Source organism: Mesoplodon bidens (assembly GCF_964165515.1).
Source record: "Mesoplodon bidens genome assembly, chromosome: 4".
Classification (NCBI taxonomy): domain Eukaryota; kingdom Metazoa; phylum Chordata; class Mammalia; order Artiodactyla; family Ziphiidae; genus Mesoplodon; species Mesoplodon bidens.
In genome coordinates this window covers 149795103-149812381 of record NC_138160.1, presented here as the reverse complement: position 1 = coordinate 149812381, position 17279 = coordinate 149795103, and the positions used below count along the sequence as shown (strand labels likewise).

The window sequence follows — 17279 nt, the reverse complement described above, 5'->3', positions numbered from 1 at the left end:
AGGATGGGCTCAGCACCGGGCACACGATATGTGTTTGCTGTTACTATTATCTCTGTTGTTGTTATTGTTTCCCAGGTCCATCCAGGAGGCGACGGGGACCCCTGCCCCCAGTTCCTCCTGACCCCTCCCTGGGCACCCTGGGCAGCTCCTCTAGCAGCTGCGAGCTTCCCAAGCCAGCCCCTGCCCACAGCGCCCTTCCGGGAGGCTGGCACCGAACAACGCGGGAACAGGAGGCGGGAACAGGAGGCGGGAACGGGAGGCCAGCCCACGGCAGCGTCAGCAGATGGGCACCATCTGGGCTGGCGGGGCTGGGGCGGGCTGGCAGCTGCTGGAGCGGGCGGGCCTGGCAGCCCCTCCCCCTCCCGCCCTGGCATGGTGCCCGCCCGCGCCTCAGGTTTCTCAGGCCGCCAGAGGGGGCGGGGAGGCCTGGCTGGGCTTCGGGGCTGGGCAGGCGGCTTCCCTCTCTGGGCCCTGCTTTCTCCAGACTCCTTCTCAAATGGGAGGCAGGAGAGAGAAGAGCCGGCTCACCCGCTCCTGGCCTCCCCATCGCCAGGCACGGGGCCTCACCTCCCCAACTGGCACCTGTGCTCGGGGCCATTCCAGCCCCAGGGCCTTTGCACTCACTGTGTCCCCCCACTGCCCCGCACACTCTCACTCAAATCCCTCTGCAGCTCCCTCACTTCTTTCAGGCCCTCCCTGGCCAGAGTGCCTGCCCCGCCATCCCTCTCCACACCCCTCCCTGTCATTAGGTTTTTAGTAATTTAACTGCGAATTGTCAGGTTGCCCATGCCCTGCTTGACTGCACACATCTCTCCCCCTAAAGTGCACGCATTGAGCGGGCAGCCCCAATGTCCCAAGGTGAAGCTCATGTCTCCCCCTCATCACGGCCCCCCAGCTGTCCCCTAGCCCACCCACAGGGCACACACAGAGTCCACCCCTGGAATCAGGCCCCTGTGTCCACAACGGTGCCAGGTGGATGCCTGGAGCAGCCAAATTCGGCCCCAGGCGGTGCCCTGGGCTCTGATCAGCCTGGCAGCCCTGGCGCTAAAGGGACCGCCTCACGGCTCGTCCCCACCCTTCTCTCCTCCAAAATAAACCCAAGGATGGAGGCCTGGGATTCCCCTTTGGGGTGCGGCTCCAGCAGTCCTCCTGACACCCTCTGGGAGAGATAAGGACGGAGGCCATGGGGGGAGCTGGACTCTGTCCCCTTGTCTTGGGACAGGGAAGGGCCGAGTGTATGATGCGTCTGTGGGTCTCTCTGTGTCTCCCCATGTCTCTGGGTCTCTCTGTCTCTCTCTCTCACTGTCATTCTGTTGACTCCACGGCCCCGCTTCTGACGCTAGAGGTGGTACCTCCTTTCAGCCGAATGGCGGGTGCCTGTCCCACCATCCACCCTGTGACACCCGCCCCCAGAAGCCAACTGAGGCCCATTCCCTCACTCCCCATCAATACCATGGCCTCCTAGCAGGGCTGATTTGAGTGGGCACCGCACTCTGGCCTTGGCCTGGATCCCCTGCAGCCCTGGGACCCACCAGGTGAGAAGAGGGAGGTGACCAGTTGTCTCTGAGGTCAGATGACTACCTGGCTGAGAAGAGAGACATAACTCTGGCCCAGATGAAGACGGGGGTCCTGCGGTGGAAGTTGGGGAGCTGAAGCTCAGCAGGGGGGTTCTGGGGACCAGCCTTGGCCTGGGAATCCCAGATGAGGCCCTAGCTGGTAGGAGCCTAGAACACAGACCCAGCCCAGAGGTGGTCAAGCCACGTTGACTGGATACCCACAACCTACACTGTGATTCACTTCCATCCCCTTCTGCCACCGAGCGTAGAAGGCTAGCAGGGGTGTCAGCAACAGAACCTGCCCATGCCCAAACCCTAACTGCCCTTTCCTAGCTGTGTGACCTTGTGCCGGGCAGTTATCTTCTTTGGGTTTTGGTTTCCTCATCTGTAAAATGGGGACAATGATCCCTGCCTTGGAGGGTTGCCATGAGAATGGAAAAGAATTGCTAAGTCCTCAGAAAAAATGCCTGATGGAGAGAAAGTGGAGCTGGGAGTTGGGGTTTTGAAGCATAAGTAGGAGTCTTCCAGACGGGAAAAGCATTCTAAGCAGAGGGAACAGCATGGGCAATGGCATGGAGGTGGGAAATCATAATCCTAATGAGGATGGTAACGTTGATAACAACGGTCCACAAAGCCCTAGCCCTGTGCCTGGCACCTGTGTTCATGACCGCATGGGGGTTATTTGTTGAATGCTTACCATGAGAACACAACATTCCTACCAGCCAGCTATTTTTGAGCGTCCCATTTTAAAAACAAAGAAGGCAGGCACAGAGAGATTAAGTGACTTGTTTAGGATCACCCAGCCGTTAGGCAGGCAGCTGAGCTGGGCGTGGGTTCCTGGCCCGGCCCTCATGCCCGACCCTCACTCCCAGCCAGCTGAAGCTGGGTCAGCTGGGGCCTGTCTGAGCAGCAGTGGTCCCCTGGGATGATGGAGCCTGCACGGGAGGGCGCAGCAGCCTTGACCTTCCCCAGCCCTCACGTGAGGATGCTGACCAGACCGGCCAGCAAATGCATGGCAGTCTGGATGCGAAGGTGTCTGGGGAGGCCCAGAGGCCTTGCCTGCCTGCTGAGCTGAGGGGGGAGGGGGCCGATGGGGGAGGGGAGGCGCCCGGAGATTGTGCTGACGCTGGCAGAAAACTCGCTTCAAAATTTTATCAGCTCAGCGTGGAGGAGGAGGATGGATATGGTGAGAGAGACCAGGACCTGCATGGTAATGGGCACTGCAGCCCCCAAGGCTGCCCCTGTCCACACCCCCAATCCCGCCCGCAGCAAACAGTCACATTGTCTACCCCTCTGCCTCTGGCCCCCTGCGTTTAGTGCTAATTGGTGGGGGCGGGGGAGGGGCAGATGGGGTCAAGGTCAAGGAATCAAGGTCAAGACTGGGAAACTCTGCCCCAGCTCTCCCTCCCACACACAATGGAGACCAGGAGACCTCATGGAATCCTCAGAGCATCGCTAAGAGTTGGCATGGTTGTTAACCCCACTGTACAGAGGAGGAAACTGAGGCACAGGACAGGGACTGAGGCAAAGTCACACAGCCAGCACACCACATGGCAGGGCTGCAGTCCAGCCCCGGAGTTCCCTCTCTTCTCACCACCCCTCCCCCAGTCTTCCTCCGTCATTTCTGGTTGTGATCACATGGGCTCCTGTGGGGTCTACGGGGTCTTAGGGCTGGGTTTGCAACCCGAGTGCACCCACCTGACACGCTCAGGCAGCCCCGGGTGTGTGCGGGTTTGCACCCAAGTGTGTACCAGCCTGGGTGGGCACGGTGGGGCATGGGACATGTGCCTGTTAGGGTCTCCGGGCACACCTGATTCCATCCGCATGAAGACAGTCACAGCTGCCACTCGCCACGTGGCAGGCCAGAGTCCAACGCGCTACACACACACACACACACACACACACACACACACACACATACACACGATCTCGGCGAGTCTCCCCAGGCCCAATCCAGGGTCTCCCCAGGCCCAATCCAGGTAAGGATGCTGATACCCTCCATTTGACAGCTCCACTGGCCACACCACCAGGAACAGCGGGGCGACAGACCCTACTGCCCTCCCAGCCAGGGCCTGCCCTTGGCCACCAAGACCTGCTGACAGTCAGCCTCCACATCTCTGTCTAGGCGGCTGACCTCCTGGGATATTCCCACACTCATCACTGCCCAGTCGTTCTGCAGAGCTCAGCTCAGTGGAGCCCCCTCCTCTGGGAAGCTGCCGTGGATTTCCCCATTCTCGCAAACCCTCTAAGTCTCTATGTGGGCCATCTGACCACAGAGCCAGCAAACACCCAGCTCGAAGGGCCAGAGTGGGGGCCGCTGGAGACCAGAGAGACTGGTGACCTAGCCAAAGTCACACAGTGCCCCAGCTTCCCACTCTGCCGAAATATGGGACCTGTCAGGTCTCTGGGGGGAGTCCGAGAGTCGATCAACCAGTAGTCACCAAGTGAAACCCCAGCTCTCCTCCAGCTTTCCCAGGAGGGATAAGATTGTCCCCCGCGCGTCCGTCACTGGCCTATCCTCACCCCTGTTGCCAACAGACCTCCTGGGACAGGGTCTCACCTCCTGAGACCTGCCACCCCCTGGGACCCCTGACACCCCCAAGGTCAGGGCCTGCCTCTACCTTCAGAGCCCCAGGACGCACCTGCCCCCGACCCCAGACTCTACCTGAAACGTACCTCTTCCCCTTGGCCCTTCACAGGGCTCAGATCCTCCCACTGCACCTGTCCCCGCCCTCGGACTTTAAGGCCCGCCTCCTGGCTCCTACCTTAGCGTGCGCCCACCTCCCCCCCTCGACAACCTTCCAACGCACCCCCTTTGGGCCTCCAGATCCGCGTGCACGCGCAAGCCCCGCCTCACCTCGCTCCCGCACGAAGTAGGCCAGGTAGAGGTCGAGCTCCTTGACTGCCACGCCGATGTGGTGCGGCTGCACGCAGAGCACCGGGTGGCCGCACTGCGCCGCCTTGACCAGGCGCTCGCCGTCGGTGCTCTCCAGCGGGATGCCCTTGAAGAGGATGACCATGACCAGGTCCAGCCGCCACACCTTGTCGGCCTGGCGCAGGCAGTCGATGCGGCGCATCTTGCCCTTCTGGTCGGGGTTGGAGAGCACGCAGCCCGGCGCCTTCTTGCCGGTGATGGCCAGCACGAAGTCCTCGCGGCACTCGGGCCGGATGTCCTTGCGCAGCTTGGCCAGCAGCCGCGACGCCCATTTCTGCTTGACCTCGGCCTTCTCGCCCAGCAGCTCGTCCTTCACCGCGCGCTCCTCGTCCTTCGACATCCGCTTCTCGTGCTTCTTGAAGTACTTGCGCTTCCGCGCCTGCAGGTTGAACCAGGTGTAGGCGAAGGCGCGGACGTGAGGCAACAGCGCCTCGATGAACGGGTGGAACTCATCCTGCGGGGCGGGAGAGACCAGAGGTCAGGAGGCGCTGGGGCCCGTGGACCCACTGCCCCGCCCGTAAGAATGAGGCCGCAGGGGCCCCAGGCAGACCCGCTAGAAAGAGGGTCAGGCAGAGGTGTGCAGGGGGCTGCTGCAGACTCCTCCACATCCTGGGGAAAAAAGTGGAGACCAGTGGGGGACCCAGCAGAGGTTCACTGGGTCGTTTGAGAACCCATTGCCCAGATGGGGAAACTGAGGCTTGGACCACGTGGGAGGCACAGGCGAAGGCAGCCATTCATGGAGGACTGTCTTGAACCCCAAGGTACAGGCAGGACAAGCCGGGGGTCCCAGGTGGAGGCTGATGGGGACCCTTTGTACAGATGGGGAAAACTGAGGATGGTGGAATGCTGGTGGCACGGATCCATTCTCTGCCTTCTAGAACTGTGGTCAGCAAACTTTAAAAGTACCATAAAGAACCGGATAGTGAGTATTTTCGTGTCTATTTCAACTGCTCCACTCTGCACTGTAGTGCAAGACTGGCCACAGAGGAGATGTAAGGGATGGGCATGGCAGTGTTCCAATAAAACTTTATTTATAAAGACAGACGGTGGGCACTGGGCCCTGTGACTATAGTTTGCAAACCACTGAACTAGAGTGTGAGCTCAAATGTCCAGAGCAGGGCTGAGCACACGCTGGATGCTCACGATTCCAGGAGCAACCAGGCTCAGAGGGTCACTTGGGGCTTGTCTGTCAGACACTGCTCAGCAGAGGAAGCTGACACCAGACAAGGGTCCAAGGGCTGCCTCCACCGGCTCTTGGCAGTGATGAAAAAAATGAGGACAAGACATCATTCCTATAGCCCAGATGTACAGACAGGACTGGCTGAGGTCCACAGGCCAAGATGAGCCACCTGGATGTCAGGGGCTGATGGAAGGGGTGGAGGCAGTTCCTGCATAGAGGGGGTGGTTCCTGCATAGACCCATTACAGGGGTGGGGAAAGCTGAGGCCCAAGGAGGCAAGAGAGCAGAATGCACCAGAGAAAGGGGAGCTCAGCCATGGAGGTTTAGAGCTGGAGAGAGAGGCCCCTGGGGGCCAGTTCACCCTACCCTGTCCCCCATAGACCTATTCCACAGATGGAAAAACCGAGGCCTGGGAGGCTCAGCGACCTGGCCAGAGCTGTGACTTGAACATCCCCCTCCCTCTGCCTGAGTGGTGCTGCTGGGTGGCCACAACACCCATTTTATGGATGAAGAAACAGACCCCAAGAGGGGACCAAATCATAAGGGGCCCCAATCATGAGGGGCAGAGTTGAGACAGGAACCCACACCCATCTGACTTCCCCACGAAAACTACGGCAGCCGCCGTCAGGCCCCTCAGAGAATAACGTGGGGCCATGGGAGGCCCCCATCCCCTTCTACAGGGGTGGGAGGGGGCTGTCTCATTCTCGCCATTTTTCAGCAAGGGAAACTGAGTCTGTGTAACATCCAGGACCTGGTTTCTCAGCCTCTAGGGATGAGAAATTCAAGTAGAAAGGAAGACAGAGAAGAGAAACTTCGGTCCCCCCTCCCTGCTCTTGTCTGGGGGCTGTGCTGGGCTTCTTGAATGGGAGTGATGTCTTTTCCTAGCATGTGAATCTCATTATCCGCCCAGCTCTCAAAAGCCTGCCTTATGCTATTATTATTATTATTATTATTGACATCGTTGTTGCTGTAAAGATTATTTCGGTTGCTTACAATCTCCCAGGGGCAGGAAAAGGCCCGAGGCTCCACTACGCCTTGTGTGATGGAGAAACTAAGCTCAGAGAGGGGCAGAGACCTGGCCAAGGTCCTGGAGGGTCTCAGAGTCGGCGTAAGACCAAGAACCCAGGACCCCATCAGCCCCTTTCTCAGAGCAGCCTACTCTCTGTGAGGCCGGGGTCTCTCGGGGAGACAGGGAAACCGCTGCTCTGGGCCACGAATTGGTTTTTCTAAATGGATGTGGCCAGGCTTGCTCCCACCTCCAGGCCTGGATGCACACGGTACCTCCCACCCAGCGCCCCTCCCTGCCCTGAGCTCCATTTCCCCCGGGCCACCTCTGGCCATCGGGTGCTGGGGCTGGGGGATGACCTCACATCTCCCCTATTACTGAGGCTCTGAAAATAGCCACCTGCCCTCGCGGGGTGGGGCAGAACGGGGCTCCGTTTGTGCCAGCCCAGCTCCCCCATGCCAACGGCCCCCAACGTGGGAGTCACCGTAACAGCTGTGGTGGGGACCGGACCTCAGGGCCCTTCTCCGCCGCTCCCCCATCCCGTCCCCGCCCCAGCTGACCTGCTGAGGCAGAGGGAGGATAGAGGGGGCCAGTCCCCTGTCAGGTCCTATCCAACCTCAGAGGTGCTTTTTCTGTGTCACCATGTCACTTGACATGCCAGCCCCAGGGGTGGGGAGCGATTCGCCCAGGGTCACACAGCCGGTCAGCAGAGCTGGGACCAGAGCCCAGGTCGTCTGGCCAGAGAAGCTGGGGTGGAAAATCGATGGAGGCGCAGGACACTGTCCCCTGTGGAGGGGACGCCAGGGTGGCAGGAGGCCTGGGCAATGGCTGTGGCCGCCACCCGAGGCCTGGAGCTTATTGGGGCGGTAATAAGAGGTAGCTGGGAAGGGGCAGCTGGAGCGTCAGCCAGCAGGCCTTCTTGAACGGGGTGCCACCTCTTCCTAGCATATGAACCCCATCATCTGCCCGGCTCTCAAAAGCCTGCATTACACTATTATTATTATTGATGTTGTTGTTACAATTGTTTTGGGCCCAGACTCTTCCTCCCCTTGAACACCTTTGTCTCTGAGCCCCCTCCCTCTTTTCCGAGCTCCTCTCCTCTTCTGGCTCCTCCCCTCTCCAAGCCCCCATGTCCCTGCCTTATCCCTACCCCCTCCTCCCCGGGCCCTCTCTGGGGAAAGATGCCAGGGAGGCGGGCAGGGGCGGGAGCCCACGTCACTGGTGACCCCAGCTGGTCCTGGAGGAAGACAAACAGCCTGTAACTGGGTCATGGACCTGCTGCCCTAGCCTCCCACATCCTCTTGGGGAGGTCAACCCAGGAGAGGCAGGCCTGTCACTCTCTTTGTCCCATAAGACCTGTGACAACCAACGCCTCTTCCCCAAGCACTTCCCAATGCCCTCACTGGCTGACAGGGCAAGGGAGACAGCCAAGGCAAGCTAGATGCCAAGAATCCTCCTGAACTCCTAGACATCCCTCAAGGCCCTCTCTCCAGTGTTCCTTCCTCAGGCAGTCTTTCCTGCTCTCCTCAGGGTTCTCCCAGACCCAGCCTGGACCACACAACTTGGGGTCTCTGAGTCCAGCTCAGTTGCTCTCCCCCAGTCCTGAGGCCCAGGGCTGAGGCACTCGCTGCCAGGCAGACTTGTTGAGGGAATGAGCTTGGGTGACAACAGCCTCCATTTTCACCTTCTGTATGATCCAGGAACAAATCACTGTTCCACCTTGGGCCTGTTTCTCATTCTGTACAAAGGGCAGAAAAGGACATTGCACCCTTTTGGGGGTTGGTGGGGGGGCTTATCCATTGCCCTGGTAATCAGAGCTGCAAGGTGAGGGGAGGCAGCAAGACCAGGCCTTTCGCAGAAACCCCACTTGGCCAAGGCAAGTTAGATGCCAAGAATCCTCCTGAACTCCTACACATCCCTCAAAACCCTGTCTTCACTGTTCTTTCCTTCAGGCAGCCTTGCCTGCTCTCCCTGCTGGGACTTCCTGGCCAAAGAGGACAGCAGCAGCTGGGAGGTCCAAGCCCCTGCTGGGCACTATGGACTGGTCAACTGCACACTGGATTGTGCCCCACTCTGGGCCTCCCTGTAGCCCTCCCATCCTGACAGTCCAGGGCAGCAAACCAGGACGTGAAACTCCAATTCCCAAACCAAAAGTTTTCCACGAAGGATTCTCTCTCCTTCATTCACTCAGTGATTCAACAAACATTACTGAGAATCTCTTATCCATCCCTAAGCTTTTATCCCAAACCCCTAGGCACCCTTCAAAGTCCTGGTTCCAATGTCCCCTCCTCCAAGTTAAGTGTCAAACAGCAGAGCACATATTCGAACGCAGGCCCATCTGGTGCCAGAGTAAGTGTTCCTAACCTAGAGTGGTTCCTCCCCTCAAGCTCAGAGCATCATAGCTTATGAACAGCTCTTATCCAATGAGGGAGAGATTCATTTGGTTGTTCAACAAACATTTACTAAGTATGTACTTTGTGTTAGCTCCATGCATGATGCTGGGGACCCAGCAGTGTCCTCGGCTCGGCCCTCACCCAGATCCTGACGTGGGCAGGGATGGATATTAAACAAACTAATAAACATGGAATAAAATGCCAGGTTGAACAAAATGCTCTGGAGAAATTTAAAGGAGTTTGAGGAGGGGGCTGGGGGTTGTTTTTTTTCAGCTGGGGGGTGTCAGCGAGGGTCTCTCATAGGAGAGGACACTTGAACAAAGACCTAAAAGATGACACTCCACGGTAGGAGCTTTGCAGGTGGAGAACACAGTACATGCAAAGGTCCTGAGGCAGGACCATGCCTGATGTTTGGGGAGAACAGCGAGGAGGCCGGTGAGGCTGGAGCAGAGTGAACAGTAGGGAAAGTGGAGGTGGTGAGGGCAGGAAGGTAAGGACCCCTGGGAAGACTTTGGGTAAACTAAGTCCAGGGAGTAGAAAGTCCCCAACAAAGTGAGGAGCGAGTCTGAGCCCTGGGTCTCCTGACTTCCCTCTCCGTGCCGTGGTGTCCTGGGTGGATGCTGGGGGCTGAGCCAGAAGGCCACGGTGTCGGGGAGACAGACAGGGAGCGAGGCGGAGCATGTACTGAACTGTCAACTCTACAAAATGGGAACAATTGTTGTGCCCACTGCCCAGAGGGAGAGACTGAGGCACTGAGCACTGAAGCCACCGGCCCAAAGTCACGCAGACAGGAAGGAGCCGAGCTGGGACTTGGACCTGGGTGCCTCCTGACTCCCTGGCCCCACTTGCCAGCTCCCTGAGTACAGGGTCTGGCCCCATCCTCAGGACTTCCCAGCAACGCCCGTTCTGCACCCCACCGGCTCTCTCTGAATCCCATGTGGCCCACTTCCCCGCTCAGCCCTGGGTCACGTGCCAAAGCGGCAGCACGGTCCTGACAGCCCCTCACCTACACTGTAGCCCCTCGAGGGCATGGCTTTGATCCGTTTCATCCACTGCTGCGTCCTCAGCATCCAGATCAGCAAAGGAGCAATCTCATCCTTTGCCCGTTACCTATGCACACACCCCGACAGACAAAGGATGCTGGTACCCACATGGGTCTCGCCAAACTCAGGGAGACCCTGGACAGGGCTGGGCGGGCGGAGAGGAAAGACCAAGAGAAAAACCCTGGCTGGGGGGTCAGGGCTCAAGGTTTGGGGGAGTCGCCACTGTCCCTGTCACCCGGCCCAAGCTGAGCAGATAGCGACAGAAGGAAAGGAGGGCAAGTTGGAAAATGCCTATGGGATGTTTAATACAGTTATTACTTTAGAGACAACCACAATCACAGCCAAGCTTATTTGGCACCTACTGTATACCAGGCCCTGTGCTAACGGTGAAACATCTGAAGAAGGGCTAGGTCACCTGCCCAGAGACACATAGCCACCTGGGCGAGATCTGCATGCGGATCCAAGGCCGCCCTGGGTCTCTGCCCGGTGACCCGTCAGGGCACGTACGTGTGCATGTCTGCATGCTCACACGTGTGGGAGCGGGGGGGTGCAGGCACTACGTGCCGAGGGTCTACACACACCCAGGTGAGGAGGCAGTGCACGCGCGTGCGGGTCGCTGTGAACACGTGCTTTCGTGGGGCAGGAGGTCCCAGGACATTCGACGTGTCCCATCCATTTGGTGTGAGGGAGGTAGGAGGTTCAGGCAAAGAAAGAGATATTGGAGAGAGAGAGAGAAAGAAGAGAGATATGGGAGGGAGACAGGGAGGGAGGGAGAGAGGGAGAGAGAAAGAGAGAGGGAGAGAGGGAGGGAGAGAACGCTGACTCGGCCAGAATCCCAGCGTCGTGATTTACAAGGCGCCCGACCCTGACGCACAGAGGCACCTCCGCCGCAGAGAAAAGATGGGGGAGAGACACGGACACGGAGAGAGACAGAAAGAGGGAGAGAGATGTGGGGCGAGCTTGTGCATACAGGAGCCAATCAGAGGCCATCAGACCACGGGTGGGGGGGCCACAGGGAGCACCCACCTGCCCAGCCTGGCCAAACAGCCAGGTGGGCAGTGGCCCCGAATCCCCAGCCCCACCAGCCATGCTGTGCCACCCCAGGCAGGCCCTAGCCCTCTCTGTCTTGGCCCCTGTCCCAGCCCTGAGGTGCTGGGGGACCCTCAATCCCAGCAGAGCCTCCCAGAACCCACACCAGGCTGGCCCCTCGTGCCTTCCCCCCCAAACCCGCAACAGACACCTGGCCCATAGGAGGCGCTTAATGAAGATCTATTATATTAAATCAAGCCAAAGTTGGGGACCCTCTCGCAGCCTCAGTCTCCCCACTGGAGAAATGGGGTAAAAAGAGTGCTGCCCAGCAAGGCAATGAGGTGAAGGAATGAAGGAAAGAATGAATGAATGAGGAAGGGGGCCCTGGCGGCCGCACTGCCGTGGCTGCAGCCCAGGCCCAGCTTGCGGCCCCGGGGAATCCTGGGCACTGCAGCCAAGAGGGATTTGGCCCCAAACCCGGAATAACTAACGTGGCGGTGGAGGCGGGCGGGAGGGAGGCCCAGAGCGGGGCAAGCGCAGGGAGGCCGGCCTTCCCGGCGGCAGGATTTATGGAAGTAACGGCTGCCCCACACAGTTCCTCTTCAGAGTAAAAGTGAAAAGCACTTGAGTCACCACTGAAACAGGGACGGGGCTCCCAGAATCCTCCAGGGCCACCCGGGGCCGCGGCTGCCACCCCCTCGGTGGGCAGGACCCCGGGGGCACAGGGCGGGCTGGCATGGGAGCAGCCCACCCACCCCCCTTCACACACCCCGAGCCGGTTTCGGCTCAGGATCCGGGTCGGATCGGCTAAAAGGGAGCTATTTTAGGATGGGCTCAGGTTGTAAAATTAGTCAAGGGGGGAGATGGAGGCCCAGAGATGGAGAGACAGGGAGAGACAGAGATGGAGAGGAGCGAGACAAGGAGAGGGAGAGACGCAGACAGAGAGAAATGGGTAGGGCGCGATGAGGTAGCCAGGAGTGGGGGTCCTGCACGGGTAGTCTGGGTCCTTCCGGGTTCCCCAGCTGGAGACCGCAGACTAGGCTGGGCCTGCAAGCAGCTGTGCGGATTACACTGAGGGGGTCCCGGGAGGGGGACCTGGGTTCCCCTCCAGGGTGGGGGCACCCATAGGAGAAAAAGCAGAGGAGGGGGAGCCCCCTGCGCTTGGGCCACCCCATCCCCATCCTAGCCTGGGAGCTCCCTGGTCCTCTCTCTGCCTGTCTCTGTCTCCTGGTCGCCCTGTCCCTTGCACACAGCAACCTCAGGTATTTTTTATTGTCACGTTTCCACCAAGAGCCCGCCTGGCTGATCCTTGCCCTGCGCCCCAGGGAAAGCCAGGCCCGGGGAGCGGAACACCAGCTCTGGTTCTCACTGCCACCCACTCTGGGCAACGTGGACGGAGGCCTGTCTCCCGAGGAGTCCTGATGGGGGAATTCCAGGGCCCAGTGACAATAGGCTGCCGTCCAACCTCCTCGCCTGGAATAGCCTCCCCGGGCTCAGCCCCCTTGGGCAGCTCTGGGAGCGAGCGCGAGGAAAGGGTGGAGGAGGCGGGGGCACCCCGGGGCCACCCAGGCCACCCCCTGAGCCCAGAGACTGGGAGGCCCAAGGTCACCAGGCAACCCTGACTAGGACCCTCGTGGCTCTTGGGGGAGCTTCGGGCGACAAGAGGCAGAGGGGGGCCAGTGATGACTGCGTCGGGGGACCCCCAAAGTTGCTCTGGAGGGGAAGGAAGATCTGGGGAGGGGCAGGGACGTGCCCAAGGTCACCCGGGGATGATGGGTAGGACAGGCCCTGAGACCCCCTAAGCACCGGCCCTCACATTCCCCCATGGGGAGCCAGAAACTGGAGGAGCTGGAGGGGGCGGGTGAGAGGGAGCCTGCCATGAGTGAGGGGCACCCTAGGATCATGAATGGGGGACCCCCATTGGAGACTGGCATCCATGTGCTCTCTGTACAGTGGTCCTCAGGACACTCAGCCACCCGCTGGACTCCCACCTCCCTGTGCCCCGCACTTCACAGCTTGGAGGCCACACTGCCCCTCTCCGGGACCTGCCTTAGCTCCGTGTCACTTCAGGGGAAACTGAGGCCGGGACCCCAATGGCCTAAGGACACACAAGGATCCGGGGTGGGGGCAGAGCTGGAGGGTGGAACCAGTAAACCTGGGAGGGTGCCCCCCCTCCCTGCCATGGAGCTGGGGGAGGGAAGGGGTCCCCCAGGGGCGACCCGGGATAGGGGCAGCCGCCCCCTTCCCACACATCCCCTGGGTCATTGCACAAGGGCCGAGCCCCGGGCAGTCTGGGAGCTCGGCCAGGGGTGAGAGGCAGCGGGCGGGGGCATGGGCAGGTGCCGGGCTGGCGAGGGCGTCCGCAGCGCCGCAGTGCCCGGACCAGACCCCGGAACGCCAGGCCTCCCGGCTCCTCCCGGCGGCGGCGGCTCAATAACTCACAATCGATGCGGCGAAAATATGGGGATGGGGTTGAGGGACGGGGGGAGGGGGGGAGACGGAGACCGAGCCGGGACGTCGGGGGGGCCCCCCTCCCCCCACTCCTGGCGCCTCCAACTTTGCGGGCCCCCTCCCCCTCCGCGCACACGTGGGCCAATAATGGGGGGAAAGGCTGCCCAGGGCCTGGGTGGCGGCGCACAAGCTTGGGGGGGCGGTCCGGGGGTCCTCGTCTCAAGAGTCCCCGGGCGTCCAGGGTCCAACCAGGACTCCCTCGATTCCTCCTAGGAGCAGGCCTGAGTCCAGGCCTGGGGCTCGCGCAGAGCCCCACCTTTGGCCTTCTCCTGGGCGCCCCCCGACCTTCCTGGCTGGGGTGGAGGAGCGCGTCCTGCGTCCGGGGAGGGCGAGGCTGTAGGGCGAGCCAGTAGGGCGAGCCAGGGGGAGAGGTCGCGGGGGGCGGGGCGGGAGTCCCCGGTGAGGGTCCCGGGTTGGGGGGAGGTGTCCCCGGCCCAGCCCAACCCCCCACCGGACCCCGGCCGGCGGCGGGGGCATCCCGGCCGCGGCGGCGGGAGGGACGCGCGCCTTTTTCGTCCCGCCTCCTCGGGCTTCCAAACTCCGGGGCCGGGCTGCGGGGGACGCGGGGCCGGGGCGCAGTGGGGCGCGGGCCGGGGGCCGGGCGGGGGGCGTACCTGGGTCAGGCAGAGCGGGGACGAATACATCCCGGGCGCGGCGGGAGGCGCAGGGCCGGCCGGAGCGGGCGCGCTGAACTTACTGAGTCATTTTTCCAAACCCCCCCCCCCCGCGGCCGCGGCCGGCGCGCTCCTCGCCGCCTCCTCCCTCGGTCTCCCTCCCTCCTCCCTCCCGCGCTCTCCCTCCCTCCTGCGCCCGACTCCCTCTCTCTCTCCCTCTCTCTGTCTCTCTCTCCTCCTTTCCTGTCCCCCCCCCACCTCCTCCTCTGTCTCTGTCTCTCTCTGTGTCTCTGTCTCTCCTCCCTCTGGCAACCTCCTCTCTCCCTCCCCCAATTTCTCTCCCCTCCCACCCCGAACCTCCCACTTCTCAACATCCAACTTTCAAACAAACGAGGGAAAAAAGAGCGCGAGCGAGGAACGAAAGCCGCTCCCCCTCTCCATGCCTCCTGAACCCCCATCGTTGCTTATTATTACGAATTTCCAGCCGCCCTGGGCCAGGCCACCGGACGGAGACCCACGGGCCGCGCACACCCCGACCACAGCGGGTCCCCCTGGACCGCCAGCCCGAGTCGAGTGGGCAGGGGGTGGGCTGCTGCAGGACATTTGGGGTCCATAGGTGGACTCTGAAGACCCCCCCAACCCGCCCCGAGCGAGCCGGGAAGTTGGAGAAAGGAGCGGGGTGGGGGTGGGGGGGTTGGGAAAGAACGAAGAAGTGACGTGTGCAGAGGCCCGGCGCGAGCGCGCCTCTTTCCCCTTAAAGATGTACAACCCGGGGTGCTTGGCGGGAGAAGGGGTCCCACGGCATCCTCTCCCGCTGCTCCTCCCGAGAGCCAGACAGGGGCTGCAGTTCCCAGGCAGAAGAGCTTGGCTACAGCTGCCCTTCCGTGGCCAGAAGGGCCTCAACCAACAGGGGAGCCTCCAGAAATCTGCTGTCTCCTCCTCAGCCAGCATCAAAGGGGAACTGGGAGTTGGGGGGGCTTCGGCCTCCCCCATATGTCGCCCCCGTACCCCAGGAGGCAGTACCTCAGGCTGGCCAGATAAAACCTCGCAGCCTCTTCCCGGGTGTCTGGTAATTCCTACTGACCCCCGCAGTGTGCCCATTTCACGGATCCAGAAACTGAGGCATGCAGAGTGGCTTGGAGCCCGGCTACCTGGCCCCAGGGCCCACACTCTGCAAGCTTGGTTGTTCTCCCTCTGGAATAGATGGGCACAGACCTGCCGCTGACGAACTAGCCTCACCCCTCCCCCAGTTCACTCCGAGAATCCTCCCAGGCTCGCTCAGAGGCCTCGGCCACCTAGCAGACCAGGATGCTCCCCCATTGGTGTCCTCCCCTGTGAAGTGGACGAACAGTGCCCACCCCATGGGGTTGATCAGCATAAGAATACTGGCACTTAGCAGCGCCTTGACCTTCCGTCAAATATGCACAGAGACATTCTTAGAAAGCTTGGCCATTTTGCCCCGTGTGTTCCGAGTACAAATGATAACCTCTCGCCAACTTCGGGCAGCTGCCCCATGCCCAGGGGCATGGAAGACGCCAGCAACTCTGTTATTCTCCCGTGTTACAGGGGAGGAAACCGACGCCCCAGGAACGGATGCTACTGACCTGGGGCCCTGGGGCTGGACCAGAAGTGAGCAGGATTCATACAGGACACATATGCCCTCCGTCCCGCCGGCTCCCCCTGCACGTGGGTAACGGTCATTCAAATAGCACTTCACAAATGGTTTTTTAAAAAAACCCACTGTGCAGCCATGGGGGGCATTTAAACCCCAGAAAGAAAGGGAGAGGCACGTGTCTAGGAATCCAAATGCCGACGTAACATAAAGCAATATTTTATTATTTAAAAAAAAACGCCATGAACACCTGGAGGGCAGAATCCCCAATTCACAGACATTTCCAAGTTCAAGTTGGCTTCGGAGCATTCTCCCAGGTGGCAGTGACCCCCAAACTGCCCCCACGCCTGCCCCACAGGCAGCCTTCTCAAGGCAGTTTAGGTTACCCTGGAAGGCACAGTCTGGAGACCACAGACTCTGTCTCTTTCTCTCTCTCTGTCTCTGGACCTCAGTTTCCACATCTGTAAAATGGCAACAATAGACGCATCTCGCATTTTGGAAGTCTGGGTGGATGGGAATCCTTAAGATAACGTGTGGGAAGACTGTGTTAATATATTAGTGGTGGCAGGTGCCAGTTCACAAACATCAGTGAAGAGTTACATATATATATATACATATACATATATATATATATATATATATATATATATATATATATATATATCATCCAGTTCAGCAGGAGGGGTCCCTACAGTGTACACAGTAGGTCCAAAGCAGGCCAGTTGCAGTGCACGGTTGCAGCCTGGGTCTATGTCTTCTCCATCCAAGAGCTAAAACTCCCTGTGCCTCAGCTTCCCGCTCTGTGAAATGGGATGATAATAGTTGCTACCCCTCTGGGCTGTTGTGGGTAAACCAGCCAGTGTTTGGACTGCACCTAGTGTTTTCTAAACAAAGCAATTGCTGGATTGGACCTGTGTGTATAACATCCCAGAAAGGGGCCGCATGATTTAGCTCCTGGCACTCTGGCGCACAGTTTAGCTCATTTTAGTTTAAAAATGCACTCTCCCCATCACTCTCTCTTAGGCTCAGATACGGACTGTATCTGTGACTGTCCCAGATACGGACTCATGAGGGTGTTGACTGTCATCCTGTAACACTAATGCCAACAATTTGGAGCCAGCCACCGTGTCCATCTGTGGGGACCAGTTCAGCAGTGCCACCCGGGGGCACAGGCTGCAATACTATGGAGCTCCACAAAAGAACAAGGGACCCCTACATGGAGATGCCTCCAAGAAACGCGCAGGGGAAAGCATGCTGCAGCGCAGGACTCCTCCCCCCTCAGCATTATGGACCATCCCTGGTGGGGCCGTCTTGGGCACTGTGGGGTGGAGCAGCATCCTTGGTCCCCACCCCCTGGATGCCAGGAGCCCCCCAGTGTGACCACCACAGGTGTCCCCGGAC

At 60.1% G+C, this 17279-nt stretch overlaps 1 protein-coding gene across 5 annotated transcripts in view; it reads right to left on the bottom strand.

Annotated features, from left to right (window-relative positions):
- Positions 1-17279, bottom strand: part of NFIC (nuclear factor I C) — a 71296-nt gene that overhangs the window by 50526 nt on the left and 3491 nt on the right. For 2 of the 5 annotated variants that reach the window (XM_081234036.1, XM_081234040.1), the window contains exons 1-2: positions 14267-14404; positions 4414-4945 (exon numbers count right to left, since the gene is read on the bottom strand). In XM_081234036.1, coding sequence (XP_081090162.1) covers positions 4414-4945; positions 14267-14296 — 562 coding nt within the window. In that variant the 5' untranslated portion in view covers positions 14297-14404. Of the gene's footprint in view, positions 1-4413; positions 4946-14266; positions 14405-17279 lie in introns of those variants that run through there. The other 3 variants (XM_081234039.1, XM_081234038.1, XM_081234037.1) reach the window with 2 other exon arrangements.